At 40.7% G+C, this 23,029-nt stretch overlaps 1 protein-coding gene across 2 annotated transcripts in view; it reads right to left on the reverse strand.

Moving 5' to 3' along the window:
- Window positions 1-303: 303 nt before the first annotated feature.
- The window catches only part of syt14b (synaptotagmin XIVb), a 31,326-nt gene continuing 8,600 nt past the window's right edge, over window positions 304-23,029 (reverse strand). Inside the window, exons 3-9 of one of the 2 annotated variants that reach the window (XM_041805689.1) lie at window positions 20,714-20,860; window positions 15,469-15,609; window positions 11,277-11,536; window positions 7,336-7,773; window positions 4,582-4,762; window positions 4,172-4,228; window positions 304-1,720 (exon numbers count right to left, since the gene is read on the reverse strand). In XM_041805689.1, the coding sequence (XP_041661623.1) occupies window positions 1,404-1,720; window positions 4,172-4,228; window positions 4,582-4,762; window positions 7,336-7,773; window positions 11,277-11,536; window positions 15,469-15,609; window positions 20,714-20,860 (1,541 nt within the window). In that variant the 3' untranslated portion in view covers window positions 304-1,403. Of the gene's footprint in view, window positions 1,721-4,171; window positions 4,229-4,581; window positions 4,763-7,335; window positions 7,774-11,276; window positions 11,540-15,468; window positions 15,610-20,713; window positions 20,861-23,029 lie in introns of both variants that reach the window. The other variant, XM_041805688.1, reaches the window with a different exon arrangement.

Here is a 23,029-nt window from a genome sequence, read left to right on the forward strand (position 1 = left end):
CAAGGTTGCCACATTATCACTGGAAAAAGGAGTGAAATAAAATGACTTCTTGTAAACCAAATCTGAGTGGAATAAAGTCTCAGAAAATGTGGGTTGCAAATTCCCACTAAAGAAGAAGTGGAGGGTCCTGAATCTGGACCAGATGAGAATCACTGCTTTAGGAGGCTATTTCTGACTAAGATCATTTCAATTGTAATAAGTATTAAAGTGTGGTTTGTTCCAGGAGTACAGACCAAGTGACCAGGTTTACCACATCTCCAGACCATGTTTTTGCATTTATTTCATCCTTTATTTAATAATACATCTTCCATTCACTTGTAATGAGAAAATATGATTTACCCTTCCGTCCTGCAAATGTATTTTTGCCACTCCGACTCACTCCACAGCGAAGCACAGCCGCAGCTGTCACCGCCACAAAACATCCAGGTTTTATTGGACTGTGCAGGCTGTTGCATATTCCTCCTCAGCGGGAAGCACCGTGTTTCTACATGAATGAACATGGCTGAGTTGTCAGAAAGGCTGAATGGTGAGAGAGGCTCAATCTGTATTATACACGGAAAGGAAGCTGCTCTTTGATACCAGTGGCATGCAGAGCTGTGTCCAATTCAAGACAGGATTTCATTCCTCTCATTTTGTGGCGTCTAATGCATAGTGTACTGAAGTATGCAAGAGTACAATACAAAAAAGAAGCAGTCTTTGTGTAACACATACCACAGAGAGACAGAAAACTGGAAAACTATTTGATCATTTAAACAACAACAACAAAAAAAGATACGAATGAATGGAACTTGCATAATGTCATGTGCATGTAAACAAACTGTACAAAGCATAGCTTGTAAGCATAGTTGCAGCATGTTTTAGGCCCTTGGTAACAGTCTTCTCATTGCCTCCTCCTTGGTCAATGGCTGTGACTGATAGAGAAATGTCTGGTATGCTGGTGGCAGCTGAAGTCCAGAGAAGCCCTGAAAATCAGGGAGAAGTCTGCTGGTCCTGGACCGAGCTCTTTGGTCCAAGATTCAGAGACAGAAAACGCTTGAGAGTTTTATAATAGTCCTGTAAACAGTAAGTGTAACATGCAGATTTTGCTTTAGGCAGATTTACTGGAAGACAAACCCTCTGTTCAGTGATTACAGTCTTGTTAGATTTCAGTTTGCATTTCGTGAAAAGGCTGGAGCTGGAGTTTACACCTCGTCGAATAAAATCAGTCCTTCTGCCTCCGAGAAAAGCGGCAGATTAAAGGGTAGTCACGCAGTCTTTGGCAGTGAAGACTGGGAACCCACGCCTGTCCTCACACCTGTCTGCAGCACACGAACACACATCACACATCTGAAAAAGTGCATCCTTGCTCCCCTAAAACTCTGCCTCTGCAGGGAATGTAAGTTCACTCTTCCTCCTTCTTCCTCCTATGTGTCCGTGAGTGTGTGCCAGTGGCAGACCTGCTGTCCTTCTGCCTCCTTCATCTCCGTCCAGTGGGCCAGCTGTTCCTCGCTGGTGCTGTTGAGGCCCAGGGAGACCCAGCCCACCCTCTCTCTGGGCATCATGCTGCTCCGGCGGCAGAACACCGTCAGCACCAGCGACACCTCAGACAGCTGGAACAGAGCCACCTGGAACACGAACGTCTCCTTGTATGTGGGGTTGGGCTGTCCTCGGCAAACAGCTGTCTTACACTTGGACATCTCTTTCCCCTTAGAATCCAGCATGGTGAGCTTCACATAAGTGTCTGAGAGAGGAAGGAGAGCAGTCAGAGAGTGCCATCAAGTGGTGGGATAGCAGTACTGCAACAAGTTCAACATGCAGCAGCAGATGTTTTAGAAACAGATGTTAATTTCTCTCCTTCTGCTCTAATTAAAAGACATGCTTGATTATTTGAAGCAGACTTAACCTCCTGAGGCCTGTGCTTTTGTATGGAATGCATTTTTAATATCTCTGATGGGTATAAAACTTAAGCCTCGCCTTTGAACAGAAGGTAAAAAAATCCCGACAATTTCCAAGACGTTCCCAAGAATTTATAGGAAGTTCTAATTACATCTTCTCAGAAATCCAGAGAGAATTTCTGAGTTTAAAAAGTTGTAAATATGTGAAAAAAAAGTTTCCAAGTTTGAAAAGGTGTAAATGTTGACATTATAAACGCACATATTTCAGGTTTTTAGAGTAATACAGTATTTTCAAGTTGAACTGAAAACAGTGGTTGAATAACCCACGTTTACAGAAATGTCTTTTCCAAGTCCAAATGATAATGATAATGTGATGATTCTGGTCTAAAATCACAAGTAAGCCCTTCCTGATCGATCACAGTAAGAATCATCATTTGAGGCGAGTACATCACAACTTTTACAAAGAAAACAGCTTCATCTACCACGATGTTCTTCCACTAAATCCAGTCTTTTTAAAGTTTAGATCCATATAAATCTCTGACTTTTAAAGTAAAGAATCTCTTGTTTTCTCTTTCTTTTTAAATTTGAGAATTTTTTTTTGTCTAAAAAAATTTACAGATCCTCTGAAAAAAAATTTAGGCCTATCGTGTTGGGATTTTGTCATTGAAAACAATTAAAATTGATGTTAATTTTTTTTCATCTTGAGAGATGGCTCACTTTATTTAACTGGAAGTCCAGCTTGATCCTCAGTATAGCTGCTGGGTCAGTGTAAGATAATGAGTAGATGTAAAAAAAATGTCTAAACAGTTCATAACTCCTCGTCTGTTTTATTCCCAAGGTATAGTAGGCAGGGGTAGGAAGACATTAATTACATGTACTTAAATTATTCTTTGGGGGCTATTTTCACTTTTTTAGGACATTTTGAAATCAGTACTTTACTTCTACTTAAGTAAGTTTTAACCAGAGAAACTCTACTTTTCCTTGAGTACTCTGTTGACTACTTAGCACATAGTGAAAGAATGATTTTACATTGCATCCCAAAACCACTGTTGTTGATATCTCAGGGTTAAACATTTCTGAGTCGATTTTAACCCCCAAAGTGTAATTTTCTGCAATTGACTGGCGACCAGCCCAGGGTGCCCCCCCCCGCTTTTGCCCAATGACAGCTGGGATAGGCTACAGCCCATCACCACCACCACCACCACCACCCTCCACCCTTCGGAAAATGTGTGCTGAAACAAGCCGTTCTCAGATTCTCCCCTCATGATGTCATGTGGGGAGTTAGCCCCGCCCCCAGGTTCGGCTGGCCCTCCTCACTTGGAAGAAAGTTACGCCCTCCTCTCCTGATCCCCCTGAGCCACATCCATTATTCCACATCGTGATCAGGGGCGGAGTCAGACAGCTCGATAACATTTAAAGCCACAGACACAGAAACAGCTAATTCTGAGCAGCGCTGACACAGAGGGTTTTTTTAGATATACAAAAATCCAACACTGGAGTGTTTTTTCAGCAACAAACTTCACAGGCATGTTTTGGGGACCTCTGAGACCAACATAAACTTGTATCATAAACGTCTCAAAGGGGTAAAATATGTCCCCTTTAACCATGGTTTCTAACAATGTCACTGTAAAGCTGACAACTTTTTGGGTGCCAGTGCCCTGTCGCAAGGGGCAGCTGACCTCAAGTTTTTCACCCCTGCCCCTCAAAACATCCTGAGTAGGTGGTCTTATGCCTTCAGCAGGGACTTTTGTGGAACGTTTTAAGGAAATGGCCTCGACAGAGAGATGGATGGACTACCCAAAAACATACTAACAGTGTTTGGACTATAATCTAATTTTTACATACATGGATGTTAGATTTTAGGGCTGCAAGAGTCCTGAAAAGGGCCAAAAGAGTGTCACTTTTTTGTAGCATGAACTATAAGAGATTAGTCGAGGAAAAGTATTAAAATAGCTCTTCAGTGGAAGGAAATGTAAGGAGATTTTATTATTCGCTCACCCACAAATCAAACTATTCCCAGTTAAATAAATCCATGGCTTTTTGGCTCATACTTTAAAACATACCGCACATCAAAACCCTTCTTATCTGAGATATATGAGACTGAGACTTGTGCTCTTTTGAAAGACTGTATTCAAATATTAGAGAACATATGCCCTGATATATATATCTACATCATTACCAGACTAATGTCTTCCCATAATGTTGGCTGATTTTCAGACAGGGGAGGCCCTGAACTGAATTCACTTACATCTAACAGTGTTGAGCCAAATCTAACTGGTTATTTCCAGCTTACTTACCTCTCATGATATAAAGCTGTCCCCCTACAAAGTGTTTCACACAACAGAACAGACCATCTTTGGCACACAGCACGGCACACAAGGATAAGAAAGAGGAAAGAAAGAGAGGAAACAGTCAGGTTTAACAGATTAAAGGTTGTGACAGACACCAGAAGGACAGCTTTTATTGCTGCAACATTCTGGTTTAATCACTGTGGTTATTAAAAAGCTGCTGCGGGTGCCAGACAACATTTAAATGAAATGGTCCACAATACTGCTGGGAACTGTGCCCATCTACTTTGCCAAAACAACTGCCTGGTGTATCAGCATGCTTTGGGGAAGGGACATTACAAGGGGAAATTCTGCATTGTCACTCAGCACCTCAGTCCAAAGTGACACAGACACAGAATGATTGAACGTTTGGTACGTACTGACGGGTTTGTCCGACGCTGAGGATTTGAAGTGACTTCCCTGGATGACCTCAGCAGATAACTGTCCCGTGGCAGAGTTGTAAATGAGACCCAGGAGGATCTCAGGCAGCGAGGTGTCTTCTGTGGAGCGATAGGACACGGTTCCTGCGCTGCGAGACACGCTCACCATGGAGCCACAACCCTGGTAAGAACAAACACACAAGGATTACTCATAAAAACACTGGGAATCTTTTTAAACACTGCTTACAAAACCTGGAGGCATACCAAGACAGTTTGGCCTTCATCTCAGAGAATCAGGCTCCCAGAATACATCATAAACCGGATCCCCATGTTAGCAGAGTGGCTCTAGAGTGGATCAAGTTTGGCTGGTCCACGACTTTTGTCCAGACAAAGATATGTCATCAGCTTTTAACTGGGATGCACAGTTATGAACCCTGGCTATTTTCAGCATCCTGCCTCCTGTGCGACTGACAATTGAGTTAAGTGTCTTAAAAACTACTGGCTAAAATTCCAAGAAAATCTCCAAAGATATTTCTGACCTTAGAAGGATGTGATCTTGTGATTTTGGTAACCCTTTGACTATTTTGCTTTCTTTATCATCATCTCACAGCAAGAAGGTTCCTGGTTTGAATCTCGTATGGTCAGGGCCTTTCTATGTGGAGTTCACATGTTCTACAGGTGTTTTCTCCAGGTACTCCAGCTTCCTCCCACAGACCAACATCATACTTTTTAGATTGATTAATTGCCTGTAGATGTGTATCCTGGTGTTCCTGTTTTTTTGTCTCTAAATGTCAGCTCTGTAATTGACTGGCAACCAGTCCAAAGGATGGATGGAGTACTTTTTTTTGGCCATATTGCTTTCATTGATCTCAAAGAGGGCTGCTACGAATTCAATTACAGTGAATTTAAAAAGTATTCAGACTACGCCTTGATTGGAGTCCACCTTTTGCAAATTAAATTCACTGAACATGATTTGGAAACGCACACACCTCTCTATAGAAGGCCTCACAGCTGACAATGCAAATAAGGTCAAGCCATGAGGTCAAAGGAGCAGCTTGCAGAGCTCAGACAGGATTGTTGAAAGGCACAGATCTGGAGAAGGCTACAATAAATTCTGCTGAGCAGAATTCCTAAGAGCACAGTTGCCTCCATAATTCTCAGATGGAAGAAGTTTGGCACAACCAGCACTCCTCCAAGAGTTGTTCAACCGGCCAAACTGAGCAGCTGGGGGAGAAGGGACTAATTTCCAAAAGGACGACCATCACTGCAGCCCTCCACTGATCTGGGCTTATGGCAGAGTGGCTAGACAGAATCCTCTCCTCAGTGCAAAACAGGTAGCCTGTCTAGAGTTTGAAATAAAGTGCCTGAAGGACTCTCAGACTGTGGTATGATGAAACCAGGACTGAACTGTTTGGCCTCAGTTCTAACAGTAAAGCATGGTGGTGACAGCATCATGCTGTGGGGGTGTTTTCAGCAGCAGGGACTGGGAGACTGGTCAGAGATAAGGGAAGTAGAGATATGCTCAATGAAACCTGTTGACCCTATGACCCTAAGCACACAGCCAAAATAACACAGGAGTGACTTAGGAACAACTCTGCGAATATCCTAGAGTGGCCCAGCCAGAGCCTTGAATTGAACCCTATCCAACGTCTCTGAAGACTCAGCCGATGGTCCCCATCCAAGCTGACTGAGCATGAGAGGATTTGCAAAGAAGAATGGCAGAAAATCCCTAAACCCAGGTTTGGAAAGCTTGCTGCATCAAAAAGACTCGAGGCTTTCACTGCTGCCAAAAGTGCTTCAACTACTGAGAAAATGGTGCGAATACTTATGTCAATGTGATATTTCCTTTTTGTCTTTTTTTAAAAATTGCAAAATAAAAAAAAAATATTTTTTTGTGATTACAGGGTACTGGGTGTAGATTAATGAGAATAAAAAGGTATTGAAATGATTGTAGCATCAGGGTGCAACATAACAAGATTGAATAAAGTGAAGGGGGTCTGACTATTTTCTGATTGAACTTTATATTTGGGACTGCTAAAGAGCAGCAGTGCTTAAGGATAAATTATATGTTCTAAACATACAAGAATAAAATAAAAGCAGTGACCAAATGTAGCGCATCTGACCCCAGTAGTCAGCAAGACTAGTAATCAGTTAACCCTTACTCTAAAGAGAGTCATGATGTACAGGGAGGGGAGATGTTTAGATTTTCTAATCAATTACTTCTAATTGTTGGGTCAAAGTTGAAGCTCAGGCAGACCAAGCCTCGTCAGTAACATTGAAGCTCTGAAACACGCTGCCTCCACATGTTCAGCTGTCCTCCATACTGTCTGTTTTTACATCCAACCTTTAAATGCACTTTTATTCCCTGGCTTTTAGCTCTGTTTGGTTTTTATGTGTACTTTTTACTTTTATGTCCCATTGTTTTTATATTGGCCTTGTGTTTTGTAAGTGCTTGTGCAGCACTTTGGTCAACTTTTGCTTGTAAATGTGCTTTATAAATACATTTCGATTGGAGTGGAAGGTGGACTTGATTTTTGTACAGTGACAAACAAGACATCTGAAGATGTCAGCTTTGGCTTTAAGGATTATGATGGGGTTTTTTCACAGTAAATTAATTAATTATTTGTCTCTAGTTTAAGCCTTCAACAAGTTTGCCTTCAAATGAAGCAGGTCTATAGTTGATGTGCTCATTGTAAAGCTGATCTGTTTAACAAAACTGTGCGCAGTGAAATAGAAATCACAAAATGTTCTCACAGTGAGTTCAGAGCCTGGCTCCAGGGTGACAGGAAGAGCGATCTTCCCCTGCAGGTTGAGCTTAGTCAGGTAGAACACCTTCTCCCCCAGGACTTTCTCTTTTTTCATCCTCCTGATGCTGTACAGCCGGAATCGAACAGCGTAGTCCCCGAGGGCCTCCTGTTCCACCCTGGAAAACTTGAAGGTTTCGGTGAAAACAGGACACGGGCCCTTCTGCACGCCCGTCTTGGCCCGCTGCTTCTTAGTGGGCAGCAGGACCAGGTGGACCTGCCACGCAATGTTACCCGTCTGTTTGAGTTCAGGAATGTCTGTCGCCGCGGTGACCGTGACGGCCAACCACTGCTCGCTGGAGTCGTACTCGAAGGCAACGTCCAGCGTGCCGTATTTCCCGAGGGCCTCTGGCTCGTAGGCCGTGGGGAGCGGAGGGCCGGAGCCATCCTGAACCAAAGTAAGAGAATCAGAGAGAGAAGGAGGAGAGAAAGACGGGGAGTTTGAGAGAGGAGGAGATTTCATCAACTTCATCCTGATCCTGAGAGTCTTCCGTCAGTTAATCTACTTAAGTTCCCGCAGGCTTGGGTTCAATATGAGGTGAAAGACAAGTCATAGAAAGGATGAGAAACAAGCAAACCAGCTTTCTGGGACTGACTGTACATTTAGATCCTGACAGGGTTTTGACAAAGGTATGATGAAGAAATAAGAGTTTGGCAAATATTTACAACTGAAATATATATGATCATTGAAAAGCCTGCAATATCTGGTAGCTCTTTATTCAAGTGGGCCTTTATCACCTAGTAATTTTATAGTCATAAGCTGTAACTATCTAAGAATTTCTCAATAAGATGGTAATTACCTTATAATAATGTATTGATTATCAATTTTTTCTTGTAATATTGTGGGAATCCTCTGGTCATTAGGTGGTATTTTACCCTAACCAAGATCATGGTCTATTATAAAGTTAATTGTTTATAACTCATTTTTAACTGGAAATTGTAACACTTCTCAGAGAAACTAAAATGAATTTTATCTATTTATGCTGTAGTAGAACACAAATAGCCAATAATATCATCTTGAAAATGTCTCTTCTTTTACCATTTGTAAAGGCGTAGATGTTGGTAAATCAGTTTTTCTCTCAAACATGTGAAACCATTTAGTCGCCCCCTTGTCTCCTGATAAACATGTGAACTGTAAATGTAACTGACACTGTAATGGTAGAAAGAGCTGCACTGTAAACAAGCTTCAGGATCTATTTACTGTAGTGGTCGAACATAAACGTCTCATGAATTACTGATAATAATGACTTTGATATCCTGTTATAGGTTTTATCTGATTTCCTGTTATATTTTATGTACTTTAATGTAAATGTTTTTTTCAGTGGTTTTGTTTCAATGATTTTTTCACCATTTTTTTTAATTACTTCAAAGGGTTTCAACTTCTCTAATCACAGTTTAATGCTTTTATCTTGATATATTTTCTATATTTCATTTTATTGCTTTGATGAATTAAATTTGTTTTCAGAGATTTTAATGTTTTTGTGTTTTTATTTCTTTTAAATAAATCTATCATTTTTTATTGTGGTTATCTTTATCTATTTCCTCTTTCTGAATTAATTTGACAACTTCAATTGTTCCTATCGTCTGATTTTGCTCTGATCTTCATTTCTTTTCTTTTTTCTCTCTTTTTACTTATTTTACCTTTTTTTAATTCATTTTTTCATTGAATTGCTTTATGTTTTAATAGCTTCTATCTCTTTTTTAACTGTTTTTTGCCTTCATTTGTTTTTATCATTTCTATCTTTTTTTATCATTTTTATTATATATTATATGATATTATATAATAATTTATTGTATTTCTCTTTCTGATTGAAATAATCTCCTAAATTGGTCATATCTCCTTTTATTGCATCTGTTGTTTTTGCCTAAATTTCCTTTTTATTGTCTCTGATTATATTCATTACTTTTATTTATTGACTATTGCTTTTAATTTTTTTATTCTTTTGATCCACTTTGTTGCTTTCATGAGTTTTAATGGCTTTTAATTCTTTTTTTATCATTTCTATAAATTCTTTTGTGTTTGTCTCTTCTCTTTATTCATTTTATCTTGTTTTATTGAATTTTCACTGTTTGTGCTTCTACCTATTATTTTTGCCTTTATCTCTTTATAACATCATAACTAACTATAAAGAAATATGATGAAACTCCTTATAAAGGAGAATAGTAGTGGTAAATGTCATGATAGGTTTTGTTTGTATATTACGACAATTTTAGCATGAAAAATGGAGAAACTCAAAAATTTATTACACCCCTCACATTTCAGCAACCATTTTATTACATGTTCTCAAAGGAAAATACTGTAGAAATGAAACTTGGATATAAGTTAGTCAGTGTACAGCTTATATAGCGGTTAGATTTACTGCCCCCTGAAAATAACTCAAAGCACTACCATTACTGTATAAATAGCTGGCAACACAAGTGAGTCAACCTCACAGTGAACATGTCCAAATTGTGCCCAAAGGGTCAATATTTTGTGTTAGCATCACTGTTATCTAGCACTGCCTCAATCCTCTTGGGTACTGAATTCACCAGAGCTGCACAGGTTGTTACTGGAATCCTTATCCCCTCCTCCATGATGACATTACAGAGCTGGTGGATGTTCCACATCTTGCACTCCTCCACCTTCCATTTGCGGATGCTCCACAGGTGCTCATTTGAGTTCAGGTCTGGAGACTTACTTGGCAACTCCATCACCTTTACCTTCAGCTTCCTCAGCAAGGCTGTTGTCATCATGGAGGTGTGTTCGGGGTTGTTATCATGTCGGAAATCTGCCATGCAGCCCAGTTTCCAAAGAGGGGGGTCAGGCTCTGCTTCAGAATGTCAAATACATATTGATATTCATGTTCAATTCATGCAGCTCCAGACCGTGACGCTACCACAACCATGCATGACTGCGGGCATGATGCAACTATCTTGATGCTTCTCACCAGGGCGCCGCCACACACGCTGGACACGGTCTGAGCCAAACAAGTTTATCTTAGTCTCATCAGACCACTGGACATGGTTCCATGCTCTTGGACTGCTTTTCTTCAACAAACTGTCTGCAGGCTTTCAAGAAGAACCTTCGTTCTGAGACGACGGCCATGATGCAGTGTGCAGCGTACGGTCTGAGCGCTAAAAGGCTGACTTCCTGCTTCTTTAACTTCTGCAGCAACACTGGCAGCACTCATGCAACCTCTGGATACGACGCAGAGCACAAGGACTCAACTTCTTTGGTCGACCCGCTGTGTTACTTTAGCCGCTATGATGCACCTCAGTTTCAGGGTGTCACCAATCTTCTTACAGTCTAGGAGAGCAACAATTCTATTTTTTAAAATCCTCAAAGTTTTCTTTGCCATGAGGTCCAATGTCAAAAAATCCAGTGGTCAGTATGAGAGAATTGCACCCAAAGTACCAAATTTAACAGCTCTAATCAATGATGGTCCAGAAAATCTATACTAGTGCTATGCCATCTGTACCCTGACTACTCTAAAGTACATCCAAGTTTCATTTCTATAGTATTGTCCTTTGAGGTGATATAATATGTATATGTGTTCCTGTAAAGCGTCCTTGGGTTTCTTGAAAAGCGCTATATAAATTCAAGATATTATTATTATTATTATTATTATAATAAAATCTTTGCTGAAATGTGAGGGGTATACTCATTTTTGTGCAATACTGTATATCTAATCATACATCTAACCACAATAAAGGTATTTTTATTAATGGAAGTAATTAAATATTGGTGATTTTTATAGGTTTCTGGTGGAATTATAAAAATAAACTGGTGTTGCCACCACTTCTTATACAGTATGAAACTATGATATAAGACATCTGAGCTTTACAAGATTTTTTTTTTCTCTCTCTGCCAATGAACACTGATCTTGAAGCATACATCGACTCTACTCTCACCTCTGGTCCCAGCACAGCCGTGCTGTCACTGGGTATGTCCTCCTCACAGCCTTTGTTGAGGTAGCTCTCGGTGTCCTGCTCCACGCTGGCCTCGCTGGAGCAGCGGGGACTGTCACAGCGCTGCTGGGACGACCCTTTCCTGACCCCTCGCTCCTGCCGGGACCGAGAGGAGAGGCGGCCCGACGAGCTGACATCCTGATAAGGAGGAGGCTTGTGCTCGTTGAGGGAGGAGTCGTTCTTTATCCTCTGGATGCTGTTTGCTGCTGGAGGCACAGAGGGAGTAATGTGAGAGGAGAGAAGAGTTACTGGAGACATAATTCACTCTAGAGGGAGACTCATTATGAATGCAACATATAGCTTACACAGAGTCAAGTTAACCTCTTAAGCTGTGCCACAACCACAGGTGAGTCCACCTTCCAACTTAAAGGATTCTTTTACTGGTAATAAAGCAGACAGAGAACAATCCTGATGCCTCTATGACCTACTTAAACAAGACCATCAGAAACTGGGAAATGAGAAGTTTAACACAACTAAAGGTCAACATATCTGTAGCACCAGGCAAATAAATCTCTGTCTCTCTATTTTCACACAGGCTTTGTGGGACATACACAAACAAATTGAGAATAAAGTGTTTGTCTCTTTTTGAAAGAGTCCAGCTGGCTGTTTCCCCTGTTTTCAGATGTTTATGTAAAGCTTAGGTAACTGTCTGCTGCCTGAGGCCTTGTTTTATTCAAATTTATTTTCAGATTTCAGGAGGAAAACTCTAAATCAGGTAAAGGTATTTACTCGGATGTTGATCTATAACATTCATACTAAATTCAGGAAGGTAAATCAGTCTTATAAAAACACATCTTTTCTAAAATCTCTGCATGAGGAGAAATGATCAAGAGTAAATTAAATCTTTTATAAAAGCTCTTCAAAAGCTATGCAAAGATCCTTCACACAGAAGGATCCTGACTGAGAACACACAGGGTAGACCGGCACGTTGAATGTATTTTTAAAAGGCGAGCTCTGAGCTACGAGAATAGCTTCAGTACAAAAGGGTAGCAGACATTGAGTGAAGTGGGAGTGGGGCTCTGTTTGTGCAGAAATTTCAGCGAAATACAGTCATATTGGGAGATGGAGTGAGAGGAAATGTCAGGTTTAAAAACACTCAACAAATATAAATGCTGTTTTATGAGAAGACGCTTATCTGAAGTGAAATTTGATATTTACTTTTGTAGAAAGTGAAAGAAAAAATCGATCAGATTTTGACCTACAATGGCTCCTGAAACTGAGCATACAAATACATATAAAAAGTTTTTGACGCTTTATGGATATTTTTATAGTAAACTGGATATCTGTGCTTCAACAACATCCAATGAAAATACTTAGCCAGTTGTAGGGGTTTATCCTTCAAGAAAAATTAGGGATGAGGGTTGTTAATGTCAAGAGTAGTTTGGGTATTCTCTAAACTATGAGAGTTAAATTTCTAATAAAATAATTGCAATTTTTTTAAAACAATGACTAAGACTTTCGCTGAGACTAGTGAGTTTTTCATTTTTTAGAAAAAAGTAAGAATAAAAATATTTTAATCCATGAAAAAATTGACACGTTATTGGAGATTAAATCAGAACTTTTTAATAGCAAATACTCTTTTTTGTTGTAGAGATACAGAATTTTGGGGCTTTTGTGGCTTTATTCAGACAGGTAAGGTCGACACACTCAGAAAATGGAGTGATAGAGGGGAATGACATGCAGCAAAGGCTGAATAGGAACCTAGACTACATCCCCTGAGCATGGTGCACACCGACATAACCACTAGACCACTAGTGCCCAACCTGGGGTCCAGGCACGCCAGGGGGGAACCAAAGATCTCAGGGGTTAAAAATCACATTAGCATATATATACTTTTTAAATCCTGATATGAAATATAATGTATGGCGGTGTATTAGGGCCACCCTAAGATTAAAAAAAATTAAAGAGGATCAGATCATTTTTAGGCAATAAAGTTTTTAGAAAGTCCAAATTTTTGATTTAGAATCAAATATATACGAAACCAAACTCAAAATTTATGAGTTTAAAAAGTCAAAAATGTTGACATTATATAATCAAAAATTTCAACTCATACATTTTGGACATAATAAGGAAAAAAATATGAGGAACTAACCTGAAAAGGTAGTTTGACAACCCAAGTTTACAGAACTTTCTCTTCCAAGTCTACACCATAAAGATGATGTGGTGATTCTGGGCTAAACACAAGTATTTCCTTACTGATTAGTCCCAGTAACAATATTATTTGATAAGAATCAACTGCAGGACTTGTTCAAAGAAAACAACTTCGACTGGTCTGATTTTCTCCCAAGCAGACATGTATTTTCAGCATTATAATTTCAGAAATTATAAATTTTGGTTTAAAAATAAATGTACTGTTTTTAAAACTTGAAAATTTTTTTTGGGGGGGGGTCTCTAAAATTAACAGATTCTCTTTCTCTTTTTTTTATTAAAGTGGCACTAATACACAATTATAAGAATGGATAGTTTATATATAGGTCTTTTGGCAAGAAATTAATCTTAGCCTAAGTTCAAGCAGGGAGACTGTCTCATTCCAATTCAGCCTTTCATTCATTAGTAGCCACTCACTCACCTGTCCCCCCTTTTCTGGCACCTGCACCAGTAATCAATGGGTGTCTACTCACTTAAGCTTGGGGCCAATCCCTTTCAGCCACGACCTCTTTAAATCCAATGATCCTGCAGCTGTCATATTTTAAAACCCGTTCTCTTTCCTTCACAGTCAGTCTGTTGTTTCAGTGCGATCGCTGCAACCCTCCTCCTCCCCAGCCACCTCCATTAATCGTCCCATCAGTGTCTGGGTCAAGCTCCTCCAAAATCAACTCCTCAGAAGTCTCTTACTCATCTTATCTCACTCCTCCCATCACCACCACCAGTGTCTAGACTCCATGGGGGGGTATCCTATCCTGCTGTCTGCCTCACTACCCCTTCAAGTTCATAAAGACATCACGATGGAGTCTATAAGGCAAAGACTATCACAGTTCCAAACATTGCCAAACATTTCCAAACTCGTGTAAGTCTCTCCTGATTGAACACGTATCTGTAGGCCTATCATGTTTGGACTTTTTCAGTGAGGGAGCCCTTAGGAAAAAAGGTTTGGAACCACTGCACTAGACAACAAAGGTGTATTTATGATAAAGTTTGAATCAGCCGTTCTCCACTGGTCAGATATCAGGACCCACCTCCACCTCCTTAAGAGAAATCGTGACCCTAATTTTTGAAAATTTTTGACCACTCCAATTTATCTTATAAAGAGTTTGGCAGCTTGGACCAGAGCCAGGCCAAAATAAACACTTTTTAAAAGAACATGATAACAGAAGGAAATGAATGCATGCATTTAATTTTACCCCATTTTTACAAGACAGCATGGGAATTTGCTAATTTTATAAGGAATTTCATCAATAGCTTGGAAAAACCTGCTTGTTATCCAAAGAAAAAGAGAGATATAATTTCAAATCTTTGCATGTATGTTTGCATGTATGTGCCATTTGGGCTTCCATACAAAAGTCTTTTTACTGGATTATTTCCCTGGCACACATTTCACGACCCACTTTTGGGTCCCAACCCACCAGCTGAGACCCACTGGTATAAATAACCAATAGAGATCATGAGTGTCCCTACTGAAAATCTGATTGAAAATTTGCCAGAAGAAGATGATATACTAGGTGACATTTGGGTGCAGGGCTTCACGGTGGTGCAGGGGTTAGCACTATTGCATCACAGCAAGAAGGTCCCTGGTTCACTTCCCGGTCAGGGCCTTTCTGTGCAGAGTTTGCATGTTCTCCACCACCAAAAAAACATGCTCATTAAGTTAATTAGGTCATTAGGTTGACTCTAAATTGGCTGTAGGTGTGAATGTGAGCGTGCCTGGTTGTCTGTCTCTCTATTTCAGCCCTCCGATTGACTGGCGACCAGTCCAGGTTGTACCCTGCCTCTTGGAATAGGCTCCAGCCCTCCCTGACCCCCAATGGGATAAGCAGTATAGAAAATGGATGGATGGATGTGGGGGCAGTGTTCCTAACTGAAGGTCCTATGAGTCGGTCTTGCATGATGGGTAATGTTATTGTTTTTTCTGCTATTTACATGGTACTACTCCTTGTTAAATACAGTGATGTATAATGTGAGTAAAGCACACTCTCACCCCGCTCACTGGAGGCCTCACTGCTGTATCCTCCCAGCTCAGTGGACTGCTTGCGTTTGCTGCTCCACACAGACGCTGTTGTGTTCTGCTGGGCCGTCGCCTCGGGCCCTTTGTCCTCCTCGCTGTCTGATAAAACTCCCTCTGCACACAAACATGAAAACTCTAGTTCAAACATCACATTCATCACAGTAAACACAAAATGCATTCAAAGAAGAGCAGAGATGCAGATGCTTGGAAAAGTTGGCACACAAGGTGAATTTGGGGCTAAGAAACCAGGGTTTTTAAATAATTGATCAGTTTGCAAACAAAAGAAGGAGAAGAGGAAGATCCAGGCGGTGAAAGAGAGGCAGCACACTTTCTAACCTTTGTTCCCTTTCTTTTTCTTCTTTCCTTTCTTTCCTTTCTTCCCTTTCTCCTTTTTCTCCCCATCTGAGCTGTCTTGTGATTTCTTGGAGCCCCTCTTTGCTCCTTTGCCCTTCTTTTTGTCTGATTTTTTCTTTTTTACAGTCAAGGTAGCTTTGGATGGCTCTGCCTCCTCCTCATCGTCACCTTCTCTCTCGAGGCTCCCCTCCATCTCCTCCTCTTCTTCTTCTTTTCCTTCTTCTTTTGGCTCTTTCTCTACTGATGGTGGAGCTTCATTACTGCCGCCCTCCTCTTCATTTTGAGCAGTTTCTTGGTCTTCATTGTCACTTTCTTTTCTGTTTTGTTCAGCTTCCTCCCCTTGCTTTCCTTCTTGGCATTCCTCTTTGTTTTTCTGTTCCTTGGCCTCTTTCTCCAGCTGCTTCTCCCTCCTCTCTTTCCTCCTCTGCTCTCTCTTCTCCTGCCACTCCTTTTCTTCTTTTTTCTTCTTCTCTTCCTCCGCTAGCTCTGCTTCTGTCTTTTTAACCCGCCAGCATCCGTCCCTCCATTCCCACTCCAGCTGGCTCTGCGTGTACTCAGCCTCCACAGTATCACCGGCCTGGTTGCTCTTGGCGGCTGTGCTGCCTGTTTCTGAGTCTCTGGACATCTGCCACATGCTTTTACTGCTGGCTTTGCCCTCCTGTGCAGCTGATGTCTGCCCAGCTTCCTGGCCAATGCTGTTATTCTCTCCCTCATCCCCCTCCTGCACCTTGCTCATGATGGTGGTGACCTGCTCTGTTAGCTGGTCGCTGACGGTGTACGTGACGTCGCTGACAGCACTGGCCAGGTCGTCCACACGGCTGGTAACCGTGTCCAGGATGGAGGAAATGTTGACAGATGGGAGGTTCTGCTGGAAGCTCTTGAAGAAGGCCATCTCTCAGCTAGGGATCCCGTCACCACGCTGACCATCAGATTAGCTCATCAGAGGCGCTGACACAGACATGTGTTTGTTAGCAGGAGGCAGCAGCAGGGTGACAGCGTGCTCACATGAACACAAACATACAGACATGGTGGCTCCATAGATTATAATTCATTTGTATTCAACAATCACTTTATGCCCCCAGACTCTCAAATGACATCATTTTTGAACGGTGGCAAAGACATTTGAGAGAATAACTGAGCCGAAAAACAAAACAACAACAATAAAGGATTTACTTCTAAGCAAGAGAGGTCTCACCATGATCATTTAAAGGAGAATGAGAAATCATTTCTTTGGGATTCCCTCTAGAGCATGTGAAATATGAATGTCAACTAATACTTCATTGTAGTGCTTCCCAATTTTCCCCTTGGAGCTCCCACTACTCAAGTCTAAGAGCTGAGTTAAGAGAAGCCATTCTTTTAGAGACAACAAACTTTCGGCTGCACAAGTATTTATTTTTAAATTGATTAATTAATTAATTTTTAAATTAATTCATAAACAACAATCATTTTACCACAAGTGTTTACAGTAGTTCCCACTGAAAAAGTCTTAACCAGATACAGTTTATTCAGAAAGTAATCAGACCCCCTTATCACCTTACAACACATATCACATAGACACAAGTATTCAGACCCTTTGCACAAGGCTGCACATAAGGGGGATAAAGGGGAGAGCTCTCTGGGGCTGAACCAAATGCGGGGCCCATGGAAGTCAGGAAAATCATGGTTCATTGTAAAGTTCATTTGTGGTAACCATATTTCATTTTTAACCTGAATAACAACCACTCTTATCAAAGCAACAAATACAAACTTTATATTAGCCGTAGTACAATATAGCCTTACTAAGATGTAAACCCCTTTTCTTAAACCGAAATTCCCTTTTTTCTTGTAACGTTAACAACCTGCATGGGCAAACTTAATAAAATTTTTCAAATGTTATGTAATTTTAATTGAAAATAATCAAATAATTTGGGGGGAAAAAGGGCAAAAATGGGTCAAAAGGGGCTAAATTGGCTCAAACAAGTTTAAAAAAAAAAGGGACGGGGAGCAGGTGGCCTAGTGGTTAAAGGTGCTCCCCATGTACGCAGGCGGCCCGGGTTTGAATTCGGCCGGAGGCCCTTTACCGCATGTCTCTCCCACACTCTTGACCCTGTTTCCGACTCTATCCACTCTCCTCCTCTATCTAATAAAGGCACAAAAATGCACAAAAAAAAATCTTTAAAAAAAAAAAAGGGACAAAAATGGGAGAAAATGGTGGAAAGTGGTAAACAGGGCAAAATGGGTTAATAGAGGCAGAAATTAGTCAAATAAGGCAAAAAGAGGCTGAAATAAGAGGGAAATGGCCAAAATGGTTAGAATTGGTGTGGAATTGTGGAAAGTGGTTAAACAGTGGCTAAAATGAGATTAAAGTGGAAAAAAGGGGTCAAAAAATGCAAAAAAGGGGAGAATTGGAAAGGAAAATGTGGAAAGTGGTTAAAAAGTGGTAAAATGGGTATATGGAGGCAGAAATTAGTCAAGCAAGGCAAAAAAGAGAAAAAAAACAGGTGGTAAATGATGGAAAGCAGTTAAAAAGTGGCAAAATATTAGTCAAGAGGCAGTAATGGATCAAGTCAGGCAAAAAGGGACAAAATAGGAGGGAAACTGTGAAAAAAAGTTTTAAACAAAATCTTAAAAATTGGTGAAAAAATGCAAAAATGGGTGGGAAATTGTGGAAAGTGGTAAAACAGTCCCAAAAATTAGATAAAAGTGGCAAAAATGGGTTAATAGAAGTAGGTAAGGTCAGGTAAGGCAAAAAGGGACAAAAACAGAGGAAAATGGCAAAAAAGTGGTCAAAAATGGGCAAAAATTGGTTAAGAAAGTCAAAAATGGGCTGAAAATTGTGGAAAGTGGTTTAACAGTGGCTAAGATAAGATAAAAGTGGAAAAAATGGGTCAAGAAACACAAAATGGTGGGAAAAACAGTGAAAAGGGGTTATAAAGTGGCAACAATGGGATAAAAGTGAAAAAATTTGTAGAAAAGTGAAAAAATGGGTAGAAACAGTGATGAAAATGGGTTAAAGAGTGGCACGAATTGATAATTCCAACATTATAAGCCAATTACAGCTCGTCACACTTTTCTTCTCCAAAATGATGTAACTTATAGGACACTAGCACCAATGCTACTGATCCAAGACACATGCAGCAATGTCATCAATAAATCTGCACAGGCCTATTCACTAGGTTTGTCAGCAAAGCTCATCACTTGCCAAATACGTCCTGCCAGTAAAGCACAGTGGTGGAAGCATCATGCTTTGGGGGTGTTTTTCAGCAGCAGGGACTGATTGGGTTTAGGGGAACACTGCATGGAGCAAAATACAGAGATATGCTCAGTGAAAATCAAACTCAAACTGGACTGAACGTTCACCTTGCAGCATCACAATAACCCTAAAACACAGCCAAGACAGCACAGTGGCTAATGGACAACTCTGTCAATGTCCTAGAGCGGCCCAGCCAGAGCCCTGACTTGAACCCTATTAAACGTCCCTGGAGAGACCTGAAAATCAATGTCTACTGACAGTCCCCATCCAACCTTACTTAGCTTGAGAGGATTTGCAAAGAAGCATGGCAGAAAATCTCCAAGTCAAGGTGTGCAAAGCTTGTTGCATCATATTTAGGAACACTCAAGGCTGTAATTGCTGCCAAAGGTGGCTCAACTAAGAACTGAGTAAAGGGTCTGAATACTTATGTCAGTGTGACATTTCAGCTTTTCAATTTCCATAGATCAAAGAAAAAAATCACATCGTTTTGGCTGAAAACAGCCTTAATGACATTCACAGTTAAGTGAAGGTGACCTTTTTGATATCTTGTGTGAAAAAAAGTCCATTGTTTATGAATGATAATGTTATACAATGTTATATATCAGATTATTTCATCTTGGTAGAACATGGTTCATGTGCTGTCACAGCAACGTTGATGTTTAAACTTTAATCATCTAAGTCAGAGCTGTTTAGTTCTTAAGTTAAGACGTCACAGTGAAGATGGCCTGTGATATTCTGAGTAAAAAATCTCACCTAGCAATCCATCATTTTATCTCAGTAGACATTTGCGGGGAATAGTGTTACAATTTGCAAATGGCTTGTTAAGTTATGGCAAAAAAGGGTTTCAAAGCTCACAGTGACCTTTGACCTTAAGGCCAGATGATTTTCCCTAATGACTTCCTCCCTAAGTTTCAGTGAACATTTGACCGTTCATCTGCATGTCAAATCATCACTGGGGACGGCCCACTCTCTGGGTTTTTCATGGGGCCCAGCCATTTCTGCGGGCAGTCCTGCTTGTGATGAACCATGATTATTCACCCACTCTCCCCCCTGCAAAGCGTAGCCCCCTCCCCCCACCATCTAATCCCATAACAGTTTTAGAAATGCGCTGCCGTGCTCCACCCACCTCTGTAGCTTACTTGATATTTTGAACTGAAGTGTCTTTTCAACTAAATCTGCCCTCCATAAGATGTCATATCTAGACAGTAAACTACCATTGTTGTTGCATGGATGAATCTCACATAATGGGGGAGAAAAGCTGTTAAAAGTGGCCTTCCTGATTAACCATCCAAACAGATAGCTTTGTGAGTAGTTTTTCTCCCTTATTTTGTGAAATTTATCCATGAAATGAAAATGTTTTTATACTAAGCGTCATATTTTGTCGTTGAGTTGCTTTGGACTAAACTATAAAAGGAAAAAAACTCGTGACAGTTTTCCAAAAGCTGCCTAAATGAACAATGGGATGAATCCAGCAATGTCTCTTTTTAATCCTAAAGGTTGTACTGTTGTTGGATTTGATTTGGTGTAATAAAAGGACAGGTGTAAATCAGCTGGTACCAGAGAAATTATCATCCTAATGTGTGTGTACATTAAGCTGTGGAGGTAGAGCTGCTGTATATGTGAGTTGGGTACCTGGCTGGTTGTTTTTAAAGTCGCTGAGATGTGACAGATCGTCAGGACTCTCCACTGACAGCTTGTTGCTGAGGTACAGAAAAAACAGAGCCATCAATGCCATGAAGGCTGCGATGGAAGACAGGACACCGAGCAGCTCTGGAGAGACTGAGAAGAAGAAGAAGAAGAAGAGAAAGAGGGAGACAGGGGGAAACCAAAATTAGACATATTACATAAGTATCACTGATTCTGGAGGTATTTAACAGTTAAAATCTCAGATCAAATTCCCATAGCAATGGAGAAAAACAAACACAGATGGCTGCAAGCTCAGAAGCATTTTTTAACAACCTCACTTTGATACCACAAACACTCCATTTAATGATAGGCATCTTTATTTGAAATTAAATGTTGCCTTGTAAGGGGAGCTTTAGCTATTGTTCTCTTAAACCCTCAGTTTTCACTTCAAAGGAGAAGCAGATAGGATCTACAGCAGTGTATGTAGGCCAACCATACTTCATGTAACCACACAGTTCTGTACTGCTGCCGCTGCTGTGCTATTTTTATGAGAGCCTCAAAGGGACTGAATCTGACTGAAACGTAGACTCACGGAGTTGGGCCTGCACTTAATAAGGTACAACACACCGCAGAGAAATAGCAGGAGAAAAAGGGGGGAATCGGAGGAAAATGAAGCATGGACGGCATTTCTAAAGACCAAACGCCTCAGTGGAAAGGGCAGCTTATAAATGAAACACACAGAAAAGAGAGACAGTGTGATAGGAGCTGTTTGAGTTTTAAGTTTAAGTCCACAAGCAACAGCTTTTGATACTGCAATTATACGGATATTCAACAATGAATGCCTTTAGTATTGCATTTAAGACACCAATCCTAAAGACATTACACACCTACACAGGTGTTCACATGTTTGGAAGTTCAATATTTGATCTATCATACGGTCATTTGACCTCTACTTACATTTTTATGTAAACATTTCACTTGTATTATCATTTATGTTTTATGCTTTACTTGAATTTTTGTTTTCTTTAAGCTACACAATATGGACAAAAGTATTCAGACACATGACTAGTACACCAACAAGGAACTTGTATTCAAATACATGTATTTTAATATGGAGTTGGGCCCTTTTCACAGCTGTAACAGTCACCACGCTCCTTGGAAGGCTTTCCACAAGATTTTGGAGTGTTCTGTAGGAATTTGTGCCCACAGGTGCTCGATGGGGTTGAGGTCAGGGACCTGTGCGGGCCAGTTCTCCCACTCCAAACTCATCAAACCATGTCTTTATAGTCCTTGTGCCCTCGGGTACAGTCATGTCGGAATAGGGCCTTCCTCAAACTGTTGCCACAAACTTGGAAGCATAGCATTGTTTAAAATGCCTTGGTGTGCAGAAGCATTAAGAATGCCCTTCACTGAGATAAGGGGGTCTAGCCCAAACCCTGGAAAAAGCCCCATACCATTATCCCTCCTCCACCAAACTTCACAGTTGGCACAATGCAGTCGGGCAAGTTGCGTTCTCCCCGTATCTGCCAAACCCAGATTAACCCATCTAACAGCCAAACAGAGAAACATGATTCGCCACTCCACAGAAGACGCTTCGACTCTCTATTTGATTTCCCTTACAGTTGACTGTGAAATATTCAGCAGGGAAAAAACATTCATGAACCGTCTTACTGCAAGGGTTACATCCATCACAGTACCACGATTGAAGTCACTGAGCTCTTCAGAACGACCCATTCTGTATCAAAAATGTTTGGGATTGGAGACTGCATAAACTTGATTTTATACACCTGTGGCAACAGGTCTGATTGAAACACCCGAATTAAATCATTGAGAGGTATGGCCAAATACTTTTGTCCATGGAGTGTATATCAGGTTGTGTTGAGTTTACTGAGTTTGATTTTTGAGACTCCTTATGCAGTGATGTCTATGTATCTAACCTAATTGAACCACAGAGAGAGTTCACCATTTTTTATGATTTCTTAGTGACAACCAAACTAATGGGCTGAAAAAAGCTAAACTTTGAGAAACGGGAGCATTGTTATAGAAGGTAAGTTTCTGGTTTGAATCCCTGTCAGACAGAACCTTTCTGTGTGGAGTTTGTTCTCCGGCGCAGTCTGGCCAAACCAAAGACAAGCTCTCTAGGGTAATTTGGGTTTCTTAGGTGTTCATAAATGGGAACGTTTGTCCGTCTATGTACATTAAGCCTGCAATATAATATAATGATGACCGGTCTTGGTTGGCAGTACCTCTGTAACCCTGCATGGAATAAGCGTTATAGTCAGTGTATGGATGCCTTGTTATGAGGATAGAACAGTGGATAGA

This window comes from Cheilinus undulatus, linkage group 14, assembly GCF_018320785.1.
Source record: "Cheilinus undulatus linkage group 14, ASM1832078v1, whole genome shotgun sequence".
Classification (NCBI taxonomy): Eukaryota; Metazoa; Chordata; class Actinopteri; order Labriformes; family Labridae; genus Cheilinus; species Cheilinus undulatus.